Here is a 22330-nt window from a genome sequence, read left to right on the forward strand (position 1 = left end):
ATGACAAAAAAACTAGGCCGGCGCGAAGGTGGCCCGGGCGCCTTAGTCCCAGCTACCTCGGGAGGCTGAGCCAGGAGAATGCGTGAACCCGGGAGCGGAGCTTGCAGTGAGCCGACGATCCGCCACTGCAACTCCAGCCTGGGCAACAGAGCCACAGACTCCGTCTCAAAAAAAAAAAAAAAACAGGAAGAATAAAAAACGGGCATATTTACTTTTGTAAGGATGTGATTCTAGCTCATGGGCAAAATTTAATAGAAACGGCTCATTGCCCATGATCCTTTTTGTTCTTTCCGGTTGGCGCTTTTTCCTTACGGCTTTAAGGCATTTCTTAATTTTATTTTATTTTTATTTATTTATTTATTTATTTAGTTTTTTATTTATTGTTATTTATTTTATTTTATTTTATTATTTTTTTTTTTTTTTGAAGCGATGGAGTTGGCTCTGTCCGCCCAGGCTGGAGTCATGACGGGATCCTTGCTCCTGCCAAGCTCCTCCTCCCGGGTTCAACGCATTCTCCTGCCCTCAGCCTCAAACCGAGTCAGCTGGACTACAAGGCCGCCCCGCACCGGGGGTCGCCCGGCCTAGCTTGTATTTTTCGTCAGAGCGACGGGTTTCCATCCGTGTTGGCCCAGGGATGGGTCTCGATCTCCTGACCTCGTGATCCGCCCATCTCGGCTCAAAAGTGCTGGGATTAACGGCTTGAGCCACCGTCGCCGGCCAATATTTCTTAATTTTAAAAGCCAAGTTTATGTAGTCCGATAAAACAGAATTTTATAAGAAAATTGTTTTTCTAAATTATTTTTAATAGTAACACATAGATTTTGCCTGTGCTAGTTAAAACATGGATGTTCGACCGGGCGCGGTGGCTCATCCCTGTAATCCCAGCACTTTGGGAGGCTGAGGCGGGCAGATCAACTGAGGTCAGGAGTTCAAGACCAGCCTGGCCAACATGGTGAAACCCTGTCTCTATTAAAATAAAAAATTAGCTGGGTGTGGTGGCACACATCTGTAGTCCCAGCTACTCAAGAGGCTGAGGCAGAAGAATCACTTGAACCCGGGAGGCAGAGGTTGCAGTGAGCTGAGATCACGCCACTGCACTCCAGCCCAGGTGACAAAGTGAGACTCTGTCTTTAAAAAAAAAAAAAATGGATGTTCATGTCTGGCAATATTGAGTTCCCCTTCACCAGTGCTGTTTAGTACTCAGATTTTGTTACAATATTCTTCCTGTGCAAAGAATTTGTTTCCGTGCAGGCTTATCTGACTCCTCTCAAAGAGTATTAGATATTAAAGATTCTTGTTATAGCACAACATGAATTCCAGAGTGGGTTAAAATAAGTTTGTTTTCAAGTGCCAAATCCAGTTCCAACTAGAATAGATTGTTAGAGTCATAGACCACCACCATACTGCCTGCTCTCTCACCATTCATAAGTAATTACTCTCTTCTCTGCATTCCCATCATTCATTACTTGTGCCTCAATGATAGCAATTTGTCATGCCCTTTGCCTCGAATCAGTTATTAATAGTTGTGTCCACCTCTCTCACTGCATTGGGAACCTTTGAGGGCAGGGATGGCGTCTTTGTCTTCCGTCTCTTCCTCTGTACCTGCCAGGCTGTTGAACGCTTTGTTCTACTCTTTCGGCTTTCTGCAATATTAGAATCAGTGCGGAGGCAGCTCTGCTCTTTAGAGAGGCATATGAGAAGTTTGTTTAAAGAGAGTTTAGAAGAAAGCTGAGGCAATACATGCAAAAAGTTGTGCTCCAAAAGATTAACCAAAAAAAGTTGAAATGCTTTTACTGAATTTTCAGTTATGCGTTTCATAGCTGTCATTTTCAGGGGTAGGGGACTGTGTCATGACATCCAAAAACTATAGTTTCGAGATTTGATGCTATCTATTACATTGTTTCAAAACTTTTCCTATCTAGCAGGAAAACCTTCATCTGTAAAAGAGGAATTTTGATTCTAATTGAAAAATCACAGTCATAGGGGTGGGATGCTATTAAGCTTGAGATTATTATTTTCAGTCTGTTTCAAAACACACATTACATACAGATACAAATATCGACTTAGATTAAGATAGAGGCAAAGGACGTTAGAAAGAGCAAGAGAAATGTTAACAAAAAGTGCATGTCTCACAGGAAGGCAGAGCCGTTGGAAGGTTATCTAGTATACGTTCATTGGAACTACCAAGGTAAAATGGTATCTTCACCTGCAAAGGAAACCCAAAAGTACTGCCACCATTCGGGAAGCAACCTTGGTGACCAGAATCAAGGTAGAGAATAAGTTTGTATTCCATAATTAAGTTGGGCAATAGCAGTATTTTGAGTTCAAATAATGGCACTGACATTTCAAGAGAAATTGGCTGAGTCCTAGCCCTGCTCCTTCTTGACTGTACCACACTGCCATTCTGTTGGGAACACTTACACTTGAGCTGCATTTCCCAACCTTTCTCACATCCCAGTTCATGTGGAAAATGATGACATTCATTCAGCACACTGGAGTAAGTGGATGAGCTCTCTCCTGTCCCAAGGCAACCACTCAGGAACTCTGGACACCTCTGGTCCCTCCGAACCCTCCCAAATATGGTGCACCCAGAACCTACTTGAAGCACACTGTGTGTTAACCTGCCAGTTGAGAAGCTCTAGATTAGAGAATTGTTTTGCAGGATTAAATAGAAAAAAAAAAAAAACTTATTTTATATAAAGTACTTAGAGTTTATTAATTCATTAACTAACTGATGGTTGTGGAGCATTAATTTTATGCAAGCATACTGTTGTAGATGCTTGGGATCCAATGACAAGTTTTCTCTTATCCTGTAGGAGTTTAGGAGACAAACTGTCTTAAGATCTTAACATGTTTTATCTATTTATTTGCATGTAACTTGCAGATAGTAAGCCTGAATGCCTTCTTTCTATTTGAAATACAGAAAATACAGAGTGTGTCTACTGATATACAGATTCCATATAATGTGATGTAGCAGAGAGAGAGTCTCCACTGGACAGAGAATTAGGAGACCTGTATTGTAACTCCCAATCTGTCACTAGCTGTGTTCCCTATCTTGAATCCAGCAGTTGGACTAGAATCATGGTTTTTCAGATAGTACAGATTCCATCTCTTCATGCCCTTCAGCCAGAAGTGATTTTGGGCTCTTTAGTATGTGCTTTTTTTGATAAATTGCTTCCCTGAAGAAAGGATTATGGGTGAATGGCCAAGTAAAAGGAGTTGAAAATTCCTCGGCTAGTGTAATCGCTGAAGACTTTTCAAGACTGAATGTCTTCTAACTCTCTCTTTTTTCTTTTTGTTCTTATCTCAACAAGACCTAAACTATCTAGATCATGAGCTGTCACTCCTTATCTTTCCAAGAATCTTTCCTGTTTCACGATATTGTTTTGTACCTAAAAAAGGTAAAGATGAATATAAGATCACATTTTAATTTTATAAAATAAAAATGTTAACATTTTCAAATGGCAGTAGTCACTTTATAGTCTTCTGAATCTTCAATTACGTATGTAAATGAAGACTATATATCTTGATTTTAAATACTCAATTAAACACTTACATATACCTATGTAATATGTAAATAACGGTAATATTCTTATTCTTAATCATCTCATTAGTAGTTCATGTTTATGTTACCTATATGCTTCATTTATATTCATACGATTCTTTAGCTCTTCTGCCTGTGAGTTACAAATTATTTACACAATATCCAAGGATAGGAAAAAATACTACCCCATTGTATCTCTGACTTAAAAACAGTTGCATTTGGGAGTTTTCTGTACAAAGTTGATTTGTGATTTAATTTTTTGTTTCACTGAGTTTTTTGTTTTTAGTCGCAATTGTATTGCCAACATTTCAGAAAAGTTTATAAGCTGTGACTTTTAGCAACAGCATTTGCTTTTTTCTGCCACTCTTACATCTTTTCACTTTAACCATACTTTCATTGGAGTAGGCTAAAACATTTTTTATGGGAAAAAAATCCTCAAACAGTGCCTGCTGCAAAATGAATAAAATTTGCATTCTTCATTCAGCTTTGGCCAAAGGCCTTCCACAGCTGATTACCAATTACTTACTGTGTGTCACAGACTTTGTAGTCCCTGGGCAAGGATGCTTCCTATCGTGGATACTGTAGATAGAGTGTACAATAGGAATAGGAAGTATAAGAAGTATGGGGACTTCCTATACTTTCCCACAGGTGTTGATTGCAAGGACACTTCTTGATAACTAACTGTGTGCAAATCTGTTTCAGAACTTGTTTCCTAGGAAACACAACCTCAGACCATGGCTTCATGGGAGGAGGGAGGAGTGATGGCAGTTTAGTCATAGAGGTTGACATAAACCACTAAATCAAGTACATTGTGTTCAGTGTCGTAGGGGAAGCATAATACAATCCTATGGGAGTGGAAGAAGTTACTTATTTTGCTTGGAATACAACAGAAAAAGATTTAGGAAAGATTTTTCAGAAGAGGTGACATTTGAGTTTCACTTTGAAGAATGAGTAGGCATTCTCTAAGCAAAGTAGGGTATAAGATAGTCTGGGCTTGTAAAAGAATGTTGCTTATTAAAGATGTGGCAGAAAGCTCAGTGTGGCAGCTGGGAGGAGGAGTCCATGGGACAGCGATGGAGCTGGATCAGGAGTCCAGTCACAAAGCACACTACTGATATTGAAGGTTCATAAACTGGAAAGAGCACTTTCAGCTATCAATCCTGGCAACCCTACTAGACAAAAAAAGAAAAAAAAATGATTTGAATAGGCATATTTAGAGACATCCCTCTTTCACTTATTTGCTTACTTTCTTTGTTTTCAAAACTGTTTTGTCAACCATTTCATGTTAACTTAGTTGAGATGAACCCAATATTTGCATGTCTGGCTTTAAAATAATCATCTAAAGACAAAAATATACCTCTATGGTGCTTACAATGTTACCATTAGCAATTTCTAGAATTATCAGTGGAGGTGCATAGTAAAGGTAATATAGTCCGTGCTTCTAGCAAATGAATCCCCCTTTCAAACCTCTGATAAGGGGTTATCCAGTTGTTTTTGTATGTTTCTGGTGATGTAAACATGTACCTTTTTCTATTGTTGTTAATACTGATTTATTACAGATTAATAAAATTACAGTTTGAATTAATCATTTTTCAAATGAGAAAACTGAGATCGAAGGAAGAAATTATTTACCCAATGTCATACGGTAGATTTTGACAAAGTCAGAAGGATAATTCACATTCTTCACCTAGCAGCTTTCCTTTTTCATGGCCATGTAATGAATTCCTTAGCTCCCTCTCTGAATTATTAGGAGTCAGGTAACTGGGGTACCAGTCCCACCTCTGCATCTCATGCTCTCCACAACTCAAGTCCAGCAGATCCATTCTCAAAGTCTATCTGCTCACCTGTGGAAAGAGAGCCTAGACTAAGGGAACTCCCAGACCCTTCCTCCCTGACACTGTGAGTTTTTCCTTTCTCAAAGGCTGCTAGTGTACCCCACTGGAGACTGAAAGGGGAAGATTGCAGTAAAAGGCGCAGACTGGTGAAGGATAACGTGTCCTTCTACATCATTCACTAGCCTAGGATGCCAGTCAACTGCATTCTTGGAACTTTTATTTTCCAATTTGAGGGCATTTTGCAATAGGCTGATTTTAATCACATTTTATACTTTTTTCCTTTGTGGCAGAAATGTTTGTATTACCTGTTCTTTGAATGCAGCATCTGTAGACCACAAGGTCTTTCCATAGGAACTAAGCCTGTTATATTGCTGCTAGTTTTGAGTAAATGAGCTGAATCTTGCAGCCAAGCCTCAATGCAAACAAAAACATTTTCTGGTCAAACATTTCCTGGTTATTCCTCTCCATTACAGGGCTGACTTAAAAAAAAAAAAAAGGTAAAAACCCACAGAGGAGCAAAACATAAGTCCTAGGAAGACAATTTCCAGCCACATTAGCTCAGATTGTCAGGGTAGAAAAGAAACAGGCCCTCATTCTTCAAACCATCATCATCTCCAGACTCTTACCCTGTGCTCTTCTGCTATTTTAATTTCACCACTTCAAAATGGGAAAAACAAATAGGTTAATAGTTTCCATGCGTTCAGACTGTGACCAGAGGCATACAAAGCAATTTCAGAACCTCAGGCAACCACAGCTTTGAGGGAAGGATGATGATGGATTTACCAATTCATCTTGGGATGGATTCCAAAGTTAAGGGAGTCAGGCCAGCACTGTGCTGCCAGAGTGGGATATAAACAATATTCCTTCGTTCATTCTTTTTGCACACATTCATCTCAGGCTTATTTCTATTTCAGACAGTATACTGGGTGCATTATAGGACAGAGAAATACATTCTTAAGACATAGTCTCTGCCCCTAATGAAATTAAAGTCTGGTAGAGGAAATAGACATATGCATAAATAATTTAAATAAAGTGCACACTTAAAGTATTGTAAGCAAAGCAAATAAAGTGCTCAGGAATGGGAAAGAAAGAAGCAATTCATTCCAAGTGGGACCACTGAGGAAAGCTTCCCTGGGGAATGGCCTTCTAGCCTGTACCTTGAAAGGTCAAAATGGCAAATTGCGATACATCTAGGCATTAGCCAAGGCACAGAAGTATGGGAGTTTCACATAAGTTTGAACAAGAGTGAGTAGTCTGGGATGTTATGAGAAGCTGAGCCTAGAAAGGAGAGTTGGATACCATGTAAAGAATGAGCTCTTTTGAGATTGTGGAGCCATTAAGATTTTGTTATCCAGAAAGGTACTTGTACTTGACCACATCTGTGTTTGGAAAGAAAACTGGAAGTCATTGGAGACAGGAGCAAGGGGAGTATTATAAGAATAGAGATGCAAACAAAGAAGCCAAATCAGAGGTCATTGCTATAGGTTAGACGTAAGGACACTAGTTACCTACATACAGACACTTCTTGCTTCATAGCCATTTAAATATCCTCATGATAAAAAAGCAGTTACCCCTGAATTTCCACATCCTATTCAGTTCTGCTTCTTTCTAACAAGATCCACATCCCAGGTTTATTCCTGATTGTAAACTCAATGAGTTAGTCCAGATATCTCAGTTGGAATATAGTATTTTACATGTGAAACATGGTTGTTTGGTACGAGCATGAGATTAAAGGGGAGGATGGAAAGTTAACAGCCGATCTTTCTGTGATCTTACTCACTAAGTGGTGTCCCTTTTAAGGGGTGCTGTATATTTTAAAGCTTAGCATATTTTAAGGCCAGATAAATGAGTTTCTTAATTCACTTTTCAAACCAGCTCCCTTGTACATTCAACATTTCTATCAAGAGTTTACGAACTCTAAACTTGGAGATGGTGTGTAAATCAAAGTTTTAAATGATCAGAAGCCTAATTGGTTATGCTGAGTTCTGATTTGGGTTCTACATCTAGCATGCTCTGTCTCAGTTATCTGACAGACTATTCTGTAAAAAGTGGGGGTCTTAGTGATCGCACTATGGTCTTAGTGGTCGCACTATGTCTTTGATAATAAGTCAAGTTTTAGAAGTAATAGTGAAGCATTCTTCAATTGGAGAACCCGAGTGGTATAGTTCAAAGGTCAACAGACTATGCCCTTGGGTCAAATCCAGCCCACTGTCTTTGTTTTTTTTTTTTTGTTTTTTGTTTTTGTAAATAAAGCATTACTAGAACACAAGCATGCCCATGTGTTTACATGCTATCTATGACTGCTTTCCAGCTATAATGGCAGAATTCAGTTGTTACAACAAAGTCAGAAATATTTACTATATGGGACTTTAGAGAAAAGTTTGCCATCACCTTTGCTATAGGAAACAAAGAAAGGAACAAGGATAGAAGTCAGAAAACACATGTTCTCAGTTCTGGACTTGCCACCTACTACCTGAATGATACTAGAAAAGCCATCTGACCCATCTAATTGTGTTTCCTTCTCTCTGTAACACACTTCTTTGGCCAGTTTGTTAGTTAATTGGTTGATAACACTTGTTTTATGTTTTTAAGGACTGTATTAAAGCTGTAGATGTGATTTGTAAATGGTGATAAATGCCTTCCTTAGAGTAGTGTGATAAGCACCTGAGACAATCTGTTTTGTAAAGAGGCTTGTCATGCAGTATGGACCCCCTTCTGTCCCAGTCTAATGTTTTTCTGTTTCCTTCCCCAGAATACTCTGGAGCAGTGCAACGTGTGTTCCAAGCCCATCATGGAGCGGATTCTCCGAGCCACGGGGAAGGCCTATCATCCTCACTGTTTCACCTGCGTGATGTGCCACCGCAGCCTGGATGGGATCCCATTCACTGTGGATGCTGGCGGGCTCATTCATTGCATTGAGGACTTCCACAAGTAGGCAACCTACTCTCCCGTCGCCACCCAGCTAGTCTTTTGGTGTCTGTTCTTACTGCCCGGCATCTGGGCATACATTCTTCTCTCTCAGAACTACAGAATTTCAGGATTTAGTGAGGACTTTAAAAGAGCTTATTGATCCCCTCATCCAATGCAGGAATTAGTATCAGATGATCCATGCAGTCATCCAGCCTGGTCTCTGTGTCAGGGCTTCCCCAGAGCTTGTCCATTGCATCTCTGGGTAACTCTAATGATGAAAAAGCTGGCTCAGCTATAGTGTGTATGTATTAGAAAGAAACAAGATCCTGGCCTAAATATGAACAAAATGTGTGACATTTGGCAATTGCTCAACTTTTTTGAGCTCTTCAATTTGGTCATTAGACCAAACCCTCTCTAAAGCTCTCTCAGCTGTGACAACCCAGAGTTTTCTCAAGAGCTAATCTCTACATCCCTGCCACTCTACTGATAGGAAGTTATGGTGGACAGACAGAGAGAACCATTCAGTTCTTTCACTAATGCAAGCCTCTCACATATTCAGAGGCAGTTTCATGCCGTTGTCAACATATTCACGCCATTCCCCAGCCTTTTCTTCCACCCAAGTCTTCTCTTTCTCAAGTTAATTTTTAATAGAATTAATGAATGCACATTGTGTGCTCTTTTGAGGAGGATTAAAAAATGAGGCCTCAAGATCAAGGCCAGTTACTCATGGGCCCAAAATAATCTGTTCCCCACTACTTCCTTTCTCTCATTTGTAGGTCCTTCTTTCCTGTATTACGGCTGGGGTCTTTATGAAAATTAAGAAGTTTATACAGTTTTGTATTTTGCTTATTTTTATTTGGCCAGTTTGTTAATTGGTTGATAACATTTGTCTTATATATTTGTATATAAAACAATATATTTCATCATATTTACATATATTTATATATTATTTTTTATTTGTGGATAATTGTATATATATATATAGATATATATATTTTTTTTTCTTTTTTTTTTTTTTTAAAGACAAGGTCTCACTCTGCTGCCCAGGCTGGAGTGCAGTGGTGCAATCTCGGCTCACTGCAATTCTCCTACCTCAGCCTCCCAAGGAACTGAGACCACAGGCATGCACCACCATGCCCAGGTAATCTTTGTATTTTTAGTAGAGAGGGGGGTTTCACCGTGTTGGCCAGGCTGGTCTCAACTCCTGTCCTCAAGTGATCCACCTGCCTCAGCCTCCCAAAGAGCTGGGATTATAGGCATGAGCTACTGTGCCCAGCAAACATTTCTTTTATATTTTTATGGATGGTATTAAACCTATAGATATGATCTGTAAATGGTGGACTCAGGTTTCTGTGTTTGCTGGGCAGTGGCTTTGAAGACAGCCTCTGAGGCTATCAAAGAGATGAAGCTTGTATTGCTCACCAGGTTGGGTATCCATTCTATGGCCTCCAAGTGTGAAGTCTTCTGAGTTAATTGTCACCACTGTGTTGATTGTCAACAACCAGGAAGCACTTACCACAAGCAGTTTGGAGACCTGAGATTCATATTTTAAAAATGAATGTCCTAACCACTTTCCAAGTAGCAAAGAAAGTGGAAACCTCACCAAAAGACGTGAGGATGAATGAATTAAAAAGTCCCAGAGGCAGAAGTTTGCAACCTGAATTAGACAAGGAAGGACTCACTTTTAAAGGGCAGTCACAGCATAAATTGTACTTCACGTTATTGATATTTTTAGCTTGTAATTACACATTAAAAAATCCCTGCATCTATTTAAGGGAAGTGAAAATATCTCAATGGGGAGTATGTTCTGTCACTGTTTCTCTCCTTTCTTAGACTTACCCTAATCCAAGCACACATGTTTCTGTGGCTAGAAAAGACTGATATATTACACCACTCAATTAAAGCAGGAAATCAATTTTGACAAATGTAAGTTTGTATCTGTGCCATTTATCTTTCATGTCTAGGGGTAGGGAGCATAATTAGAGACTGGTGACTGGTGACATAAGTGTGTGGGTCTGAAAGCTCCCAAAAAGGCAGACTTGAGCAACTAAAAGGGGGGTAAAAAATTAAAACCCCCAGCTAACCTTTCCCACTAGTTCAATGCACGTTAAAACATAAATTAAAAAATAATAGTAATGTTGTCTTCGTGATTGGCAGGTATGTAGAGAGAGAAGTGTTTTGATCCTTTCCCCATTTCCTAAAGGAAAATCAGAAACTGTTTTACGGAACTCTTATTTATGAGCCTTAAAATTACTAGAATACAAAGCAGCTAAAAGTCCAGCACAGGCTCATCACTGAAAGACCCAGGAAAAGGCAGACAAAGGGCTATTCCTCCAGACAGTTTTTGGGGCCTTGTTTGTGGTCCTTTCGCGTGGGTCTCCTTCTGTGGACCTTTAGAAAATGCATGTTGGCCGGGCACGGTGGCTCAAGCCTGTAATCCCAGCACTGTGGGAGGCCGAGACGGGCGGATCACGAGGTCAGGAGATCGAGACCATCCTGGCTAACACGGCGAAACCCCGTCTCTACTAAAAAATACAAAAGCTAGCCGGGCGAGGTGGCGGGCGCCTGTAGTCCCAGCTACTCGGGAGGCTGAGGCAGGAGAATGGCGGGAACCCGGGAGGCGGAGCTTGCAGTAAGCTGAGATCCGGCCACTGCACTCCAGCCTGGGCGACAGAGCGAGACTCCGTCTCAAAAAAAAAAAAAAAAAGAAAGAAAGAAAATGCATGTTAATTCAGCTCAGCTCACATTTATAAAGAACCCTCTGTGTGCCAACTGCTGCATTAAATGCTGAAGGAGAGAGATACAAGGAGAGAAATTGAGCAGATATATATAGAGAAGTCGCTGTCAGCAAGGAGCTTGCCAGGAGGAGGGCAGAGAAAGTGTGCACACAGGGAGAAAGCGCTGAACTCCATGAAGCAGGCACAGGTAAGGACTGGCGCTGTCAAAGTCAGATCACCTGGCTCTGCGGTCGCAATAGGCTTTGTGGAAGGAGAATATCAAGAGTGTTTTAAGTGGGAAACGAGATTCCTAGCAGAGAGAACAACTCAGGCAAAAAGCAGAGGCACAGAGTTAGGAAAGGGTTCTCTGTGTTCAGGGAGATTTGCTTTGCTGTAACTGGAGCAACCTGAGAATGGAGATTACCTTGAAATACAGGAGACCCATAAGAAGGGATTTGCCTCACCTGCTTGGTTGGCCTTTTATTTATTTATTTATTTATTTATTTATTATTTATTGTTTATTTTCTTTCTTTCTTTTGAGATGGAGTCTCGCTCTTGTCGCCCAGGCTGGAATGCAGTGGCGCAATCTCATCTCACTGCAACCTCCGCCTCCCCTGTTCAAGCAATTCTCCTGCCTCAGCCTCCCAAGTAGCACAGGCACCCGCCACCACGCCTGGCTAATGTTTGTATTTTTAGTAAAAATGAGCTTTCACCATGTTGACCAGGCTGGTGTTGAATTCTTGACCTCAGGTGATCCACCCGCCTCGGCCTCCCAAAGTGCTGTGATTACAGGTGTGAGCCACCGCGCCTGGCCTTAATCTGTGTTTTAAACCAGTGCTTCCCAAAGTTTAATGTGCCTATAATCCACAGAGGGATCTTGTTAAATTTTGGATTTTAATTCAGGTCTGGAGCGGGGCCTAAGATTCTGAATTTCTGTCAAGCTCCCAGGTGCGCATGGCCTGAACTTTGTGTAGCAAGGTTCTGGAATACTGTTTTTGAGACCTTGTTAATGGGCCATCCTCACATAATCACCTTTGGTCAATGTTGGCTCATGTTCTCCAACCTATTGGACATGCAATCTTTCACAGATGTCATTTCAGATGACCGCTGCAACCACTGCAGACTGTCTTCTAGAAGACTATCTCCCTCACCCTAACACACGCATACACATTTTCTCATTTCACCTAAATGGTTATCTTCAAAGGCCCAACTCAATTACCATTTCCTGGAAGAAAACTCCGATCTCCACCCCTCCCTTTTTTCATGTTTGGATTTACATCTTAATCTCTATGTTTTATAGAGTTTTCTAAGTCTGCTGTAGATAGCACTTACCATAGTCTGACTGGTATAGAAATATACGTGTGTGTGTATATACATATGTGTGTTTGTGTATACATATACATAACTTTACAATAACAATCTTGTATCATTTTTGCAATAGGGATTTGTATACATAAATTAATAGAAATACTGCAGAAATACATAGAACTCCTTCTCAGGTCTGTACTGGAAGTCCTTGCTTATTCTTGTAATCCCAGTGAGAAAACCCAGAAAAGCAGATTTCTTTAACTGCCTGTGTGTATGGAGGCTTTATTCCCCTATCTGTGCTTTCTTATCAAGATTATTATCCTCATTCATTTAGGTATTTAATCAGCATCCATCTGTTGATTGCCAGAAATGTGCCGGAATACAAAATGACCAAGGTCATCCCTCTCTGAGCCTTGGCTCTGTGGGCTGTAAAGTACAAATGATAAAAATACTTCCTCATAATGTTGCTGTCAGTGGAAAATAATGTCAAGTGTGTGAAGCGCTTAACAGGGCTTGGCATATAATAAGCACTCAATAAATGGTAGCTTTAATCATCAAAAGTGTTTTCATCAAATTTATTTTTATGATTATTGTCCACTTAGTGAGCTGAGCCTTGAAACAGATCACCTGGGATTGTGAACCCTCCTCCAATTGCTACTGGAGGAATGCTGTGAGGGGGACTATGAGAACCACCTCTTGCCTCTTTGCTTTGGTTTTTCTCATCATGGAAATGAGGCCACTTGGTAGGAAAGAATCATTACTCAACAAGAATACAGTTTATGTCTTCCCAAAGAGGAAGAACCTTGAGATTGAACATAAAGCCCAACTAATATCTTTTTTATAGAGAAATATGACAGATTCATTTCATTAGATATAGCCCAACTTTCTTTTTTCTGTACCAGTCACAGTGATTGTTTCTGGAGACTCAGAGACAGAGCAAAGTTCTATCTTGTGGAAGCTTAGAGTTTAGTGCCCCATAAATATATCCAAACAATTACTACCAAAATGGATAAATTCAGTGACTGAATTTTTATCTTAGAGGAGTAGATAATTCTATTTGGGGAAATTGGAGAAGGCTTATGGATACACTGATAAGGAAAACATACTTCTGCCCTCACAGAGTTTGAGGAAAGGAAATTTTGCAGTTGATCCCAGAAGCCTACTTATCTCACCACTGATGACCCAGATTTTAAAATAATCTGGTAGTCCAAAGCAATTTTTTGCCACTGAATATAAACTTCTTGTATAAAATACCAATTATAACAACTCTGATTACTGCTGTAGTGGTACCATGATCCTTTTAACTTTTCTTTCACGGCAATCAATTGATCTGCTGCTTAATTCATATTTATTTAGATGGCAGCCATACAGATGCTTTTTGGGTGCTGCCAGGAAAATTAATATGTACATATAGAGTATAATGGATATAGAAATGCTGTGATAACCATAACATGCTCTGCAAAGTATTAGATTACTATCATTATTTCTTTTTAAGTCTCACTACAAATAGATAAATTTTTAACATCATTTATCTTAAAACCAGTACCATGAAAAAAACTGAGTCACATGGTCTGATTTTCTTTTTTAAAATCTCTTCAATTCTTATCCATGTCCATTTCAAATCATGTGTCATTTCATACCTTCATAAATACCACCTCCAATTTCCAGAAGATACAGATAGATACATGGTCTATATTTTTGGCCAATTAATCTGTCATAGAAAAAAAAAGTTAGGTACCATTGATCATATTAAGAAATACTAAGAAATTAATAAGTATTAAAATTATTTACCAGCAGCCTCAAAAACATATGCATATGCATATGTATATGTATGTGTATGTGTGTTAGTATACACTCACCCTTTAATAGTGCTAAAATCCTTTAAAGAATTGGATAGCTCTTTAACTTTTAATTTTTAAGCAAAAGTTGAACACAATACAAAATGTAGGACATGCAGACTTGGCCATTTTCAGTTTTGTGTAATGTATATTTAAACTCACTAACTTCTGCCCTTTTGAAAAGTTGTGTATTTGAGTCTTCTTGTGTCAGTTCCTAGAAATCAAGACAAATTTACAAGAAAGAAGCTCTAAAAGGTGGGAACAAGGCAAAGATACCAGCCTCAGAATATTTTTCTGGGACCTGAGGAGTGCATACAAAAGTCTAGAAGCAAAAGTCAGAAACAAATAGGGTAGGGGCTGGACAGGACTTTGTTCTCTCCTCCAGTTAGCCTAGCCCAAGCACAGGGTTTGCATTCAGAACCTATCTAAAGGTGAATTTCATACCACACACCATGCAGGAAAGAGATGCTAGATGCTCTTCATGCCCAAGCAATTCACACGCTCACTCTCTCACCTTGTCAGATATCACAGTATTTGCCACCTATTGATGGACGAACCTCCACAGTCCCTCAGTCTAACTCCCTCACCTCACAGATGAGGAAGCAGATATCCTGACTCAGTTTCCACCTTTTCCTTTTACCTCTGTGTCCCACCTCAGTGTCAATGTGCAGTATCTAACCAGAACTCTCTTTCCATTTTCAGGAAATTTGCCCCGCGATGTTCTGTGTGCAAGGAGCCTATTATGCCAGCCCCGGGCCAGGAGGAGACTGTCCGTATTGTAGCTTTGGATCGAGATTTCCATGTTCACTGCTACCGATGCGAGGTCTGGTTGACACACCTGCCCTGCCAGTCTATCGCAGGCATTGAAAGGCTCATTCAAGCTAGGTTATATAGATGTAGCAATTACTAAATCTCAGAATGGCCTTAGTGTCTTTACTCCTAGGACTTGGATTTTAGATCTGACACTAGTATTCCAAGCACGTGCTGTTGAATAAGTCACTTTACCTCGCTCAGTCTGCTTCCTCACCAGAAGAAAGGGCTCAGGTCCTTAACTCCTCTGAATAAGACTGTGAAAGTGAAATACAAAATTGTATATTAAAGGACATTGTAAATTGCGAAATATTAAATTGGTGAGAAATGGTGTTATTGAATCTTTCACTTTGGCTCTGAGGCTTTGGTTAGAACTTCTTGGTCAGAGTCACGGAGATTTATTTCTTTGTTAGCATGCACTACTAATTGCTCAGTTTCCTGAATGCCTGTAGAGCTGCAGTAGATCTGCATGTTCTTTTTGGTAAAGCCAAACTTCCCGAAGATTATAAGCATTGCCGCTGTTGTGATCTGGATGCCCTGTTAGCTTAAATTTCATTCTATGCCAAATGAAGACATGAGCTCCATGGACCTCCTTGCCACCGTGGTAGATAGCAGAGGCGAGGTTCATAGCTGTTGTGGCCTTTGAGAGTTTATACTAAACTTAGCAAACACATACCTCTTGATAAAGTACTATATATTTATTTGCCAAAGAAACTTGTATTTTCTCCCAAGACAAAGGCCAGCATTTAACTGTTATATAACACTTTTCAAAATGGACCCTAAGAGGAGCTGTCCACGGTAGTATATTCCTTTACAGTTATGCAGTTCTTTGCATTTTTTTTTTTTTTTTTTTTTTTTTTTTTTTTTTTTTTTTTTTTTTTTTTGATCCATTGTCTTCTTTGATCCTCTCAACAGCTCGGTAAGGTAGAGAAATCAGAAGCTATTTTCAGAGTGGCAGTCAGCCTGTGTGCATTGAGGCAGACTGTGGCAAACCTATGGGTGGTGCTCAAGAGGCCTGTCCCCCAGACTAGCAGTCTTTGCTCTATACAATGCTGTCTCCTTTAGAAAGCACAGCAAACCACTGCTCCCCACAAACTTTAGGATTTTATTTTCTTACTACAATTGAAGTAAATACACAGAACCCACTGGTGGCCCTTCTGCTTGGCAGAAATCAGTCTACCTTTGCTGTAGCCCAGAAATGGCCAAAACATTCCATTCCTGTACCTGTGCATGCATTTTGAGAGATCCTTAAACTAATGGTAAAGGGTAAAAATGAATCAGTGGTTAGGGACATTCTTATTTTCTCTTGTTATTTGAGGAGGGGCAGCAAACTTCTACATGGGAGCCAAGATGGGTGGCCTCTTCTCTTCTTACACCTATATTTCATATGAAGTGACCTTAGGAGGATTATATTTATGGCTATTTATATTTATGTCCCCAATCTTTAATTCAATTACATTCAAGATATACTATGTTATATAGTGGGAGAAAGGATGCAGGGGATTAGCAGAATGTAAAGCAGGAAGGATAGTAAGTGGCCACATTATGGAGGCCTTGAATAGAAAGCTCAATCATTTGTTCTCCACATATGTACTTAACATTTTTACTTGCATCGTTTCCATCTGTCTTTACTGTTCTAGGATTGCGGTGGTCTCCTGTCTGAAGGAGATAACCAAGGCTGCTACCCCTTGGATGGGCACATCCTCTGCAAGACCTGCAACTCTGCCCGCATCAGGGTGTTGACCGCCAAGGCGAGCACTGACCTTTAGATTGAGTCACCTGTTCAGCTGGCACTGAGAAGAACAAACACAAGACAAAGATAAGAAGTACGAGAGGAAAGGCCATCAAACTACAGGATAGTCTCTGTTCTTCATCTGCTATTAACCTTTCCTTAGAAACACATAAATTATGAGATTTTTTTTAAAGTTGTTACCAAATACACATTTCACATTGAATCATGTAGGATCTTGATGGGCCTTTGTTCCCAAGGACTTCCACATTTTTGCACAGATTATGCTCCATCCCATTCACTTCTGCATTCCTGTAACTTTTAATCCCTATGTTTGTCTCACTTTTCATCTGGTTGAATGGCTTGTTTTAGTGTGGTATTTGCTGTCACATAGTTTTTCCTGGGTGAGTCTGCCAACTCACAGGTGCTTTTAGGCTTGAAATCTCTATCCTATCATTTCCGTTTTGCCTGTGACTGTAAAGAGTAGCCATTCTTTTCCCATGTACTGAAGAATATATTTTTCTGTTGCTTTATACTACTCATGTCCTTGGGGAGGGAAATGCACAATTTTTTTTTTTGTTAGGCTGTAAAGAATTTAAGTTGTAAATTACATAAGTTAGAACAAGCCCAAATTTAATTTGCAACCATCAGAATTCAGAATCTATAGTGACCAGTGATCAAGGCTAATTGGAAAAGAGTTATCGGCCCATAGCTAATAAGTGCTGACAGACAACTAAGCTTCAGTATTTTTCTAAAGAAATTACAGGTGGGATATGCTAGAAAAGGCATTTTGGGGCTACGTTTAAAAAACATTATTGTCCCACAATATTACCTTAAGATTTTTCTTTTCTACACTACCTGGACATGGTAATACAGACAAACTTGATTTCTTCTAGAATATAACATTTTCAATATTGTCCCACTCTTCATCTTAGAAATATTGTCATGTTTATTCTAATATCCAACACAACTATCAAAATTGACTTTTTCTCTAGAGGATGAAAGCTGTGAAAAAACAGTTCAAATGCTCTTCTTTTTCTTCTTTAGGACCAGGTCCATTTTGCCTGACAATTGCAAATCAGAGCATACAAACTAAAATTGTGCAGTTTTGTTTGGTTTACTTTCAAAAGAGTAGAAAGCCTGAAAAGATTGTGAAACCACAGTTGCGTTATTCTCATAATCCTTCTGCAACTGAAATTACATATTGCAGGAGAAATTTTCATATCATCAATGTGACATTTACACCACACTTTCAAAGACAATCACTGAAAAAAAATTGTCTTTATGAGCTAAAAATATGCAGAATCTCTGCCTAGAATCTTTATTCAAACTTTTATTAGCCAGTGAAGCACTCGCTTGCCAACTGCCAAGCCATACTTACTAAGTTCGAACATGTTTCACTTAAGGAGAGACACCTAGCTTAGTCATGGCAAGTTGCCATTTTGTAAACTAAGTATTTTGGATTGAGACTTCTTAAACCTTTCTTCAAATCTCCCACAAATATATACTTTTAAATTATGGAGTATTTTAAGTCTACAAAAAAGTATAAAAAGGTATAAATAATAATATAATGAATTCCTATATACCTAACATCCAGTTTAAGATTCCAAAATAACAAACGTAATTACATCCTCCAATGTACCCTTTCCTTATTCCACAGATAATCTTTTTCATGATTGTGAAGTGATATTCTGATTTCTAGTGAATTTTTTTTTAATTTTTAATTTTAACATCAGAACTGAAATGAAAAAATTATGGATACATGTTTTGAATTGCAAACTATTCCTCAGGAATTCCAATTAAATTTATTTTACTTCAATAGGAATGATCATAAAAGTGATTCTTTTTTTGTGACTAGAAATTCTTAAGCCGATGGTCACTACAGCTCATCCTTAATGTATGGCTCATTTGCTTTTGTCACTAAACAGTTTTGTGTTAGAACCACCAAAATTATAGCTTTTAAGAGCTTCCTTTGACCACTGTCTTTTATTTACCCTGCTTCTCTTATGTTTGACCGTATATTTCTCATAATGTGAAATAGGGTGAGATTCACTTAGGGGCAGCATGTGAGTTTTCGGAGGCAATGTCAACTGTGTCTCTGACTTCCTGCCTTCCAAACTGAAGGCCAGACCATGCTGATGACCTCCAGGAGCACTGACTATTTGACAATAGGGCAGATAATGTAATCGGCTTGAGTTTTGACTTAGTAACTTTTATGTAACACTTTGGGGAAATTCTCTTTAGGACAAAGCGAAGAGTTCAATTTACTGAGGGATAGATTGTATCTCCTAAAGTGGTCATATTATTATTAATTTTGCCAAAAGAAGATGAATTTATTGAATATTTATACTATAAAATGTAGTAACATTCTACTTGCTTATTACATTTAAATCCTTATGTAACTGAATGTTTACATGTCAAGAGAAAAAGCTGTAAGAAAATGGTGTCACAGACCCATCCCTGTGGCATCGTCAGCAGAATACTGCTTGCTTACAATCTTTATTATGCATTCTTATAACATAACCTCAGAGTATCTTTACCAAAGGTTTTAAAGTAAATCTCTTTTAAGATAGACTTATACTTTTATAATCATGAATGTGCACTCATACATATGTAGAAATATTTAGATTTAGAGGTTTTTTTTTTCTTTCACAAGGTATAATAAGGAAAGGATCCTACCATATTTTATTCTAGGGTTTCTTAAATATATGATTTATATTACTGTCTTTTCTATTAATCATTTGATTTAAACAATGCCAAGTCACTCTTTAATATTTTAGTTGCATGAAATTTTGCCTGCAACAGAGAGAAAAAGATTGTATTACCTTAATGATTATAATCATACTGTCTGCTGATATAATATCATAATTGTTGTGGTTTAAATACATAAACAGTAGGAAAAATCAGAGTCTATAACAGAAAGTTTGTAAAAATATACTGATTTTGAAAAGTATCAAGAATATAAATATTTGGTAATTCTGTGTAACAAGAGAGACATGGAAAAGGAAAAAAATCCACTATATCATGGGCTCTGCAGAACATATCAAAATAGGATTTCTTCAATTTGTCAATCCCCAGACCATACTGACTCAACATGTAGTCTCACTGGCAAAGAAAATTGCCTTTAAAACTCAAAAATAAGACCAGGTGCAGTGACTCACACCTGTAATCCCAGCAATTTGGGAGGCTGAGACAGGAGGATTGCCTGAGGCCAGGAGTTTGACACCTGCCTGGGCAACACAGTGAGACCTTGTCTCTACAAAAAATAAAATAAAATAAAAACCAAATTAGCCAGACATATGGCATGTGATTGTTTAAATAAATAAATAAGTAAATAATTGACTCAAAAAATGAGTCATGTGTCCCAGCATAAGGCATCAGGTTGTTAGGTGCTGGCATCTCTGCAGCGCAAAGATGTGGGTTCTTTTTCTTGTCATTAACACATTGTTATTTCTGTAGGAGCAACTTCTCTGATCAAAATAACTTATTTGGGTATGTGCTGATTAAGGAGGTGGACTTACCAACACTATAATTGTTCCCTATGAAAGATTCTGCAGAGATGTTTATGGTGAGGTTTAAAGGATATGAAACTCTACATTTAAACAAATATTTTATATTTGGGTACAGAGGAAGAAAGAGGACTTTTTCCATGGGGCTATAGTAGAGAGTTAGTGGAATGTAGACAGGACTCTGAAAACACAACTTCCAACCATTTTTATAGGTAGTGAAAATCCTATTAATGTGAACCAGCCAGGAATAACAGTGTTACTTCTATTTGATACGGTTTGGGCTTCTCTTGTCGAATCTGCGTCGGCTGCCCCCTGATACCTCCATTATCAAGTTTTGAAGGGTGTTGGGGAAATTATGGCAGCTGCTAGGGAGATCAGGGAAACACTGATGTAACCTCAAAGCCTCTCACCATTCCTCTTGGCTTGGAAAGGCTTTATTTTTTCATATACATTTCTAGAAATATTGCTATTCTACCTTTAGTATTTCACATTTGTAGTTCAAACAAGCGATTGTCCATCTGTTGCCTAGAGCTATAGTACATGTGTGTTATGAATGAAATATGACAGCATGTTCCATACCCCTGCTTTAGCCATCTGTGGGAAACCAGCAAACTGAAAAAGATACCTCTGCAAAATGTGCCTCAAGTCCATTTCTTGAGATCGCTCTTTTGGTGCACTCTCGTGGGAGACAATCAGAGAACAACATATACTTGTGCCTTATTTTCAAAGAATCTATTTACACTACTATGAATATTCCACTGAAGAGTCAATGATGTAAATGATAACCACCAAATCTCAAAAGTGTACTCACCAAAAAGTAAAAAAGAAAGAAAAGAAAAGAGAGAGAGAGAAGTCAACTTTTCATCTTAATATATTCCAGTAGTATTTATTTTTTCCTTGTCTTGGAAGTATCTCATAGGTTTTTAAATGAGTAAAACATTTTTATGCCAGAAGGTGATATAATGGATGTTAGTGTCTTTTATTTGATTTTACAGTAGCTTTAGTCAGATAATGAAGACGGAGACGTCAGCTTGAACCTTTACCACCCATTCAGCATATTTTTTAATTGTGTTCATTTTATTTGCTTAATAGTGGTCCAAACAAGTTCAAAACTTATTCTCAGTGAGGCATTAATATGGTGCAACTATGAATATTTCAGGCCAAGTTATTTACTTGACAGATAACTAGAATGAAACTTTTCTCATGAGGCTGTTACTTGGTTAGCATAGCCTTATTTCAAACCTTTAAAAAGTTACCTGACTGAAGCTACTATGACTTGGTAAGGATTCTTCCTCCCTTCCTTTCTTCCTCCCTTCCTTTCTCCCTCTTCCTTCCTCCTCTTCTTATTTCTTTCCTACTTTCCTCTCTCCCTTTCTTTCCTTCTTTCCATCCTACCTATTAGTGTTGCTGTACTTGGATTTTTTGTAAATTAAATCAATGCATTATGATTTTATGGAATTATGATTATATTAATAAGGGGAAGGCTACCAGAAAATAGATGTGGCATCCATAAAATCTTCCTTTATAGGGGCATATTTTTTAGGTTGTATTTATTCATAAAGTGAAATGAGATAATAGAGTCTTTCTGTTTCATTTTAATGAATTTTCATCAGGGACTGAGGTCATAGATTCTTGGAAAATTCATTTGTGACTGATCTAGTTTTCTCAGCTGTATGCAAAATAATCTTTCAAAGATTAGGTTAAGATTTTTTTTTTAAGTCCAAAGCAATTTAACCACAAAAGTTATGTTTTAATGATGGCATTTTATTTTATTCCATTGCAGCTTGATAACTTTCCTTATAGCAAAGGAATAACTATTATATTTTCAGAATTTTAACATAGATTAGCACTTAGCCTGTGAGACTAATATTATATTGTAAAAGTTGATACTAAAATATTTTTCAGCAGGTTGGACAGCACCAGTTTTTCTTAGATCACAGACTACAGGCATAATTTCCCTTCAGTCCAGAAAAAAGGACACTAATTCCCTTTTCTATTTAATTTTCCTGGCCCTTGTGCAAAAAGTTGTGGACTCTGTCTTAGTTACAACATGCAGGTCCCTTATTTTGTGGAGAGCTGTGTGAAAGATGTGTTTATTTCTTTAACTGATTGACAGGTCCCCCTCAAAGT

The 22330-nt window shown here is 38.5% G+C and overlaps 1 protein-coding gene across 8 annotated transcripts in view; it reads left to right on the forward strand.

The window, feature by feature from the left end:
* The window catches only part of LPP (LIM domain containing preferred translocation partner in lipoma), a 748953-nt gene extending 727924 nt beyond the window's left edge, over positions 1-21029 (forward strand). For 4 of the 8 annotated variants that reach the window (XM_017873421.1, XM_017873422.1, XM_017873424.1 and 1 more), the window contains 3 exons: positions 8132-8310; positions 14855-14975; positions 16603-21026. In XM_017873421.1, the coding sequence (XP_017728910.1) occupies positions 8132-8310; positions 14855-14975; positions 16603-16731 (429 nt within the window). In that variant the 3' untranslated portion in view covers positions 16732-21026. Of the gene's footprint in view, positions 1-8131; positions 8311-14854; positions 14976-16602 lie in introns of all 8 variants that reach the window. The other 4 variants (XM_017873427.1, XM_017873425.1, XM_017873423.1 and 1 more) reach the window with 1 other exon arrangement.
* Positions 21030-22330: the final 1301 nt, after the last annotated feature.

This window comes from Rhinopithecus bieti, unplaced genomic scaffold (genome assembly GCF_001698545.2).
Source record: "Rhinopithecus bieti isolate Rb0 unplaced genomic scaffold, ASM169854v2 scaffold_5626, whole genome shotgun sequence".
Taxonomy (NCBI): domain Eukaryota; kingdom Metazoa; phylum Chordata; class Mammalia; order Primates; family Cercopithecidae; genus Rhinopithecus; species Rhinopithecus bieti.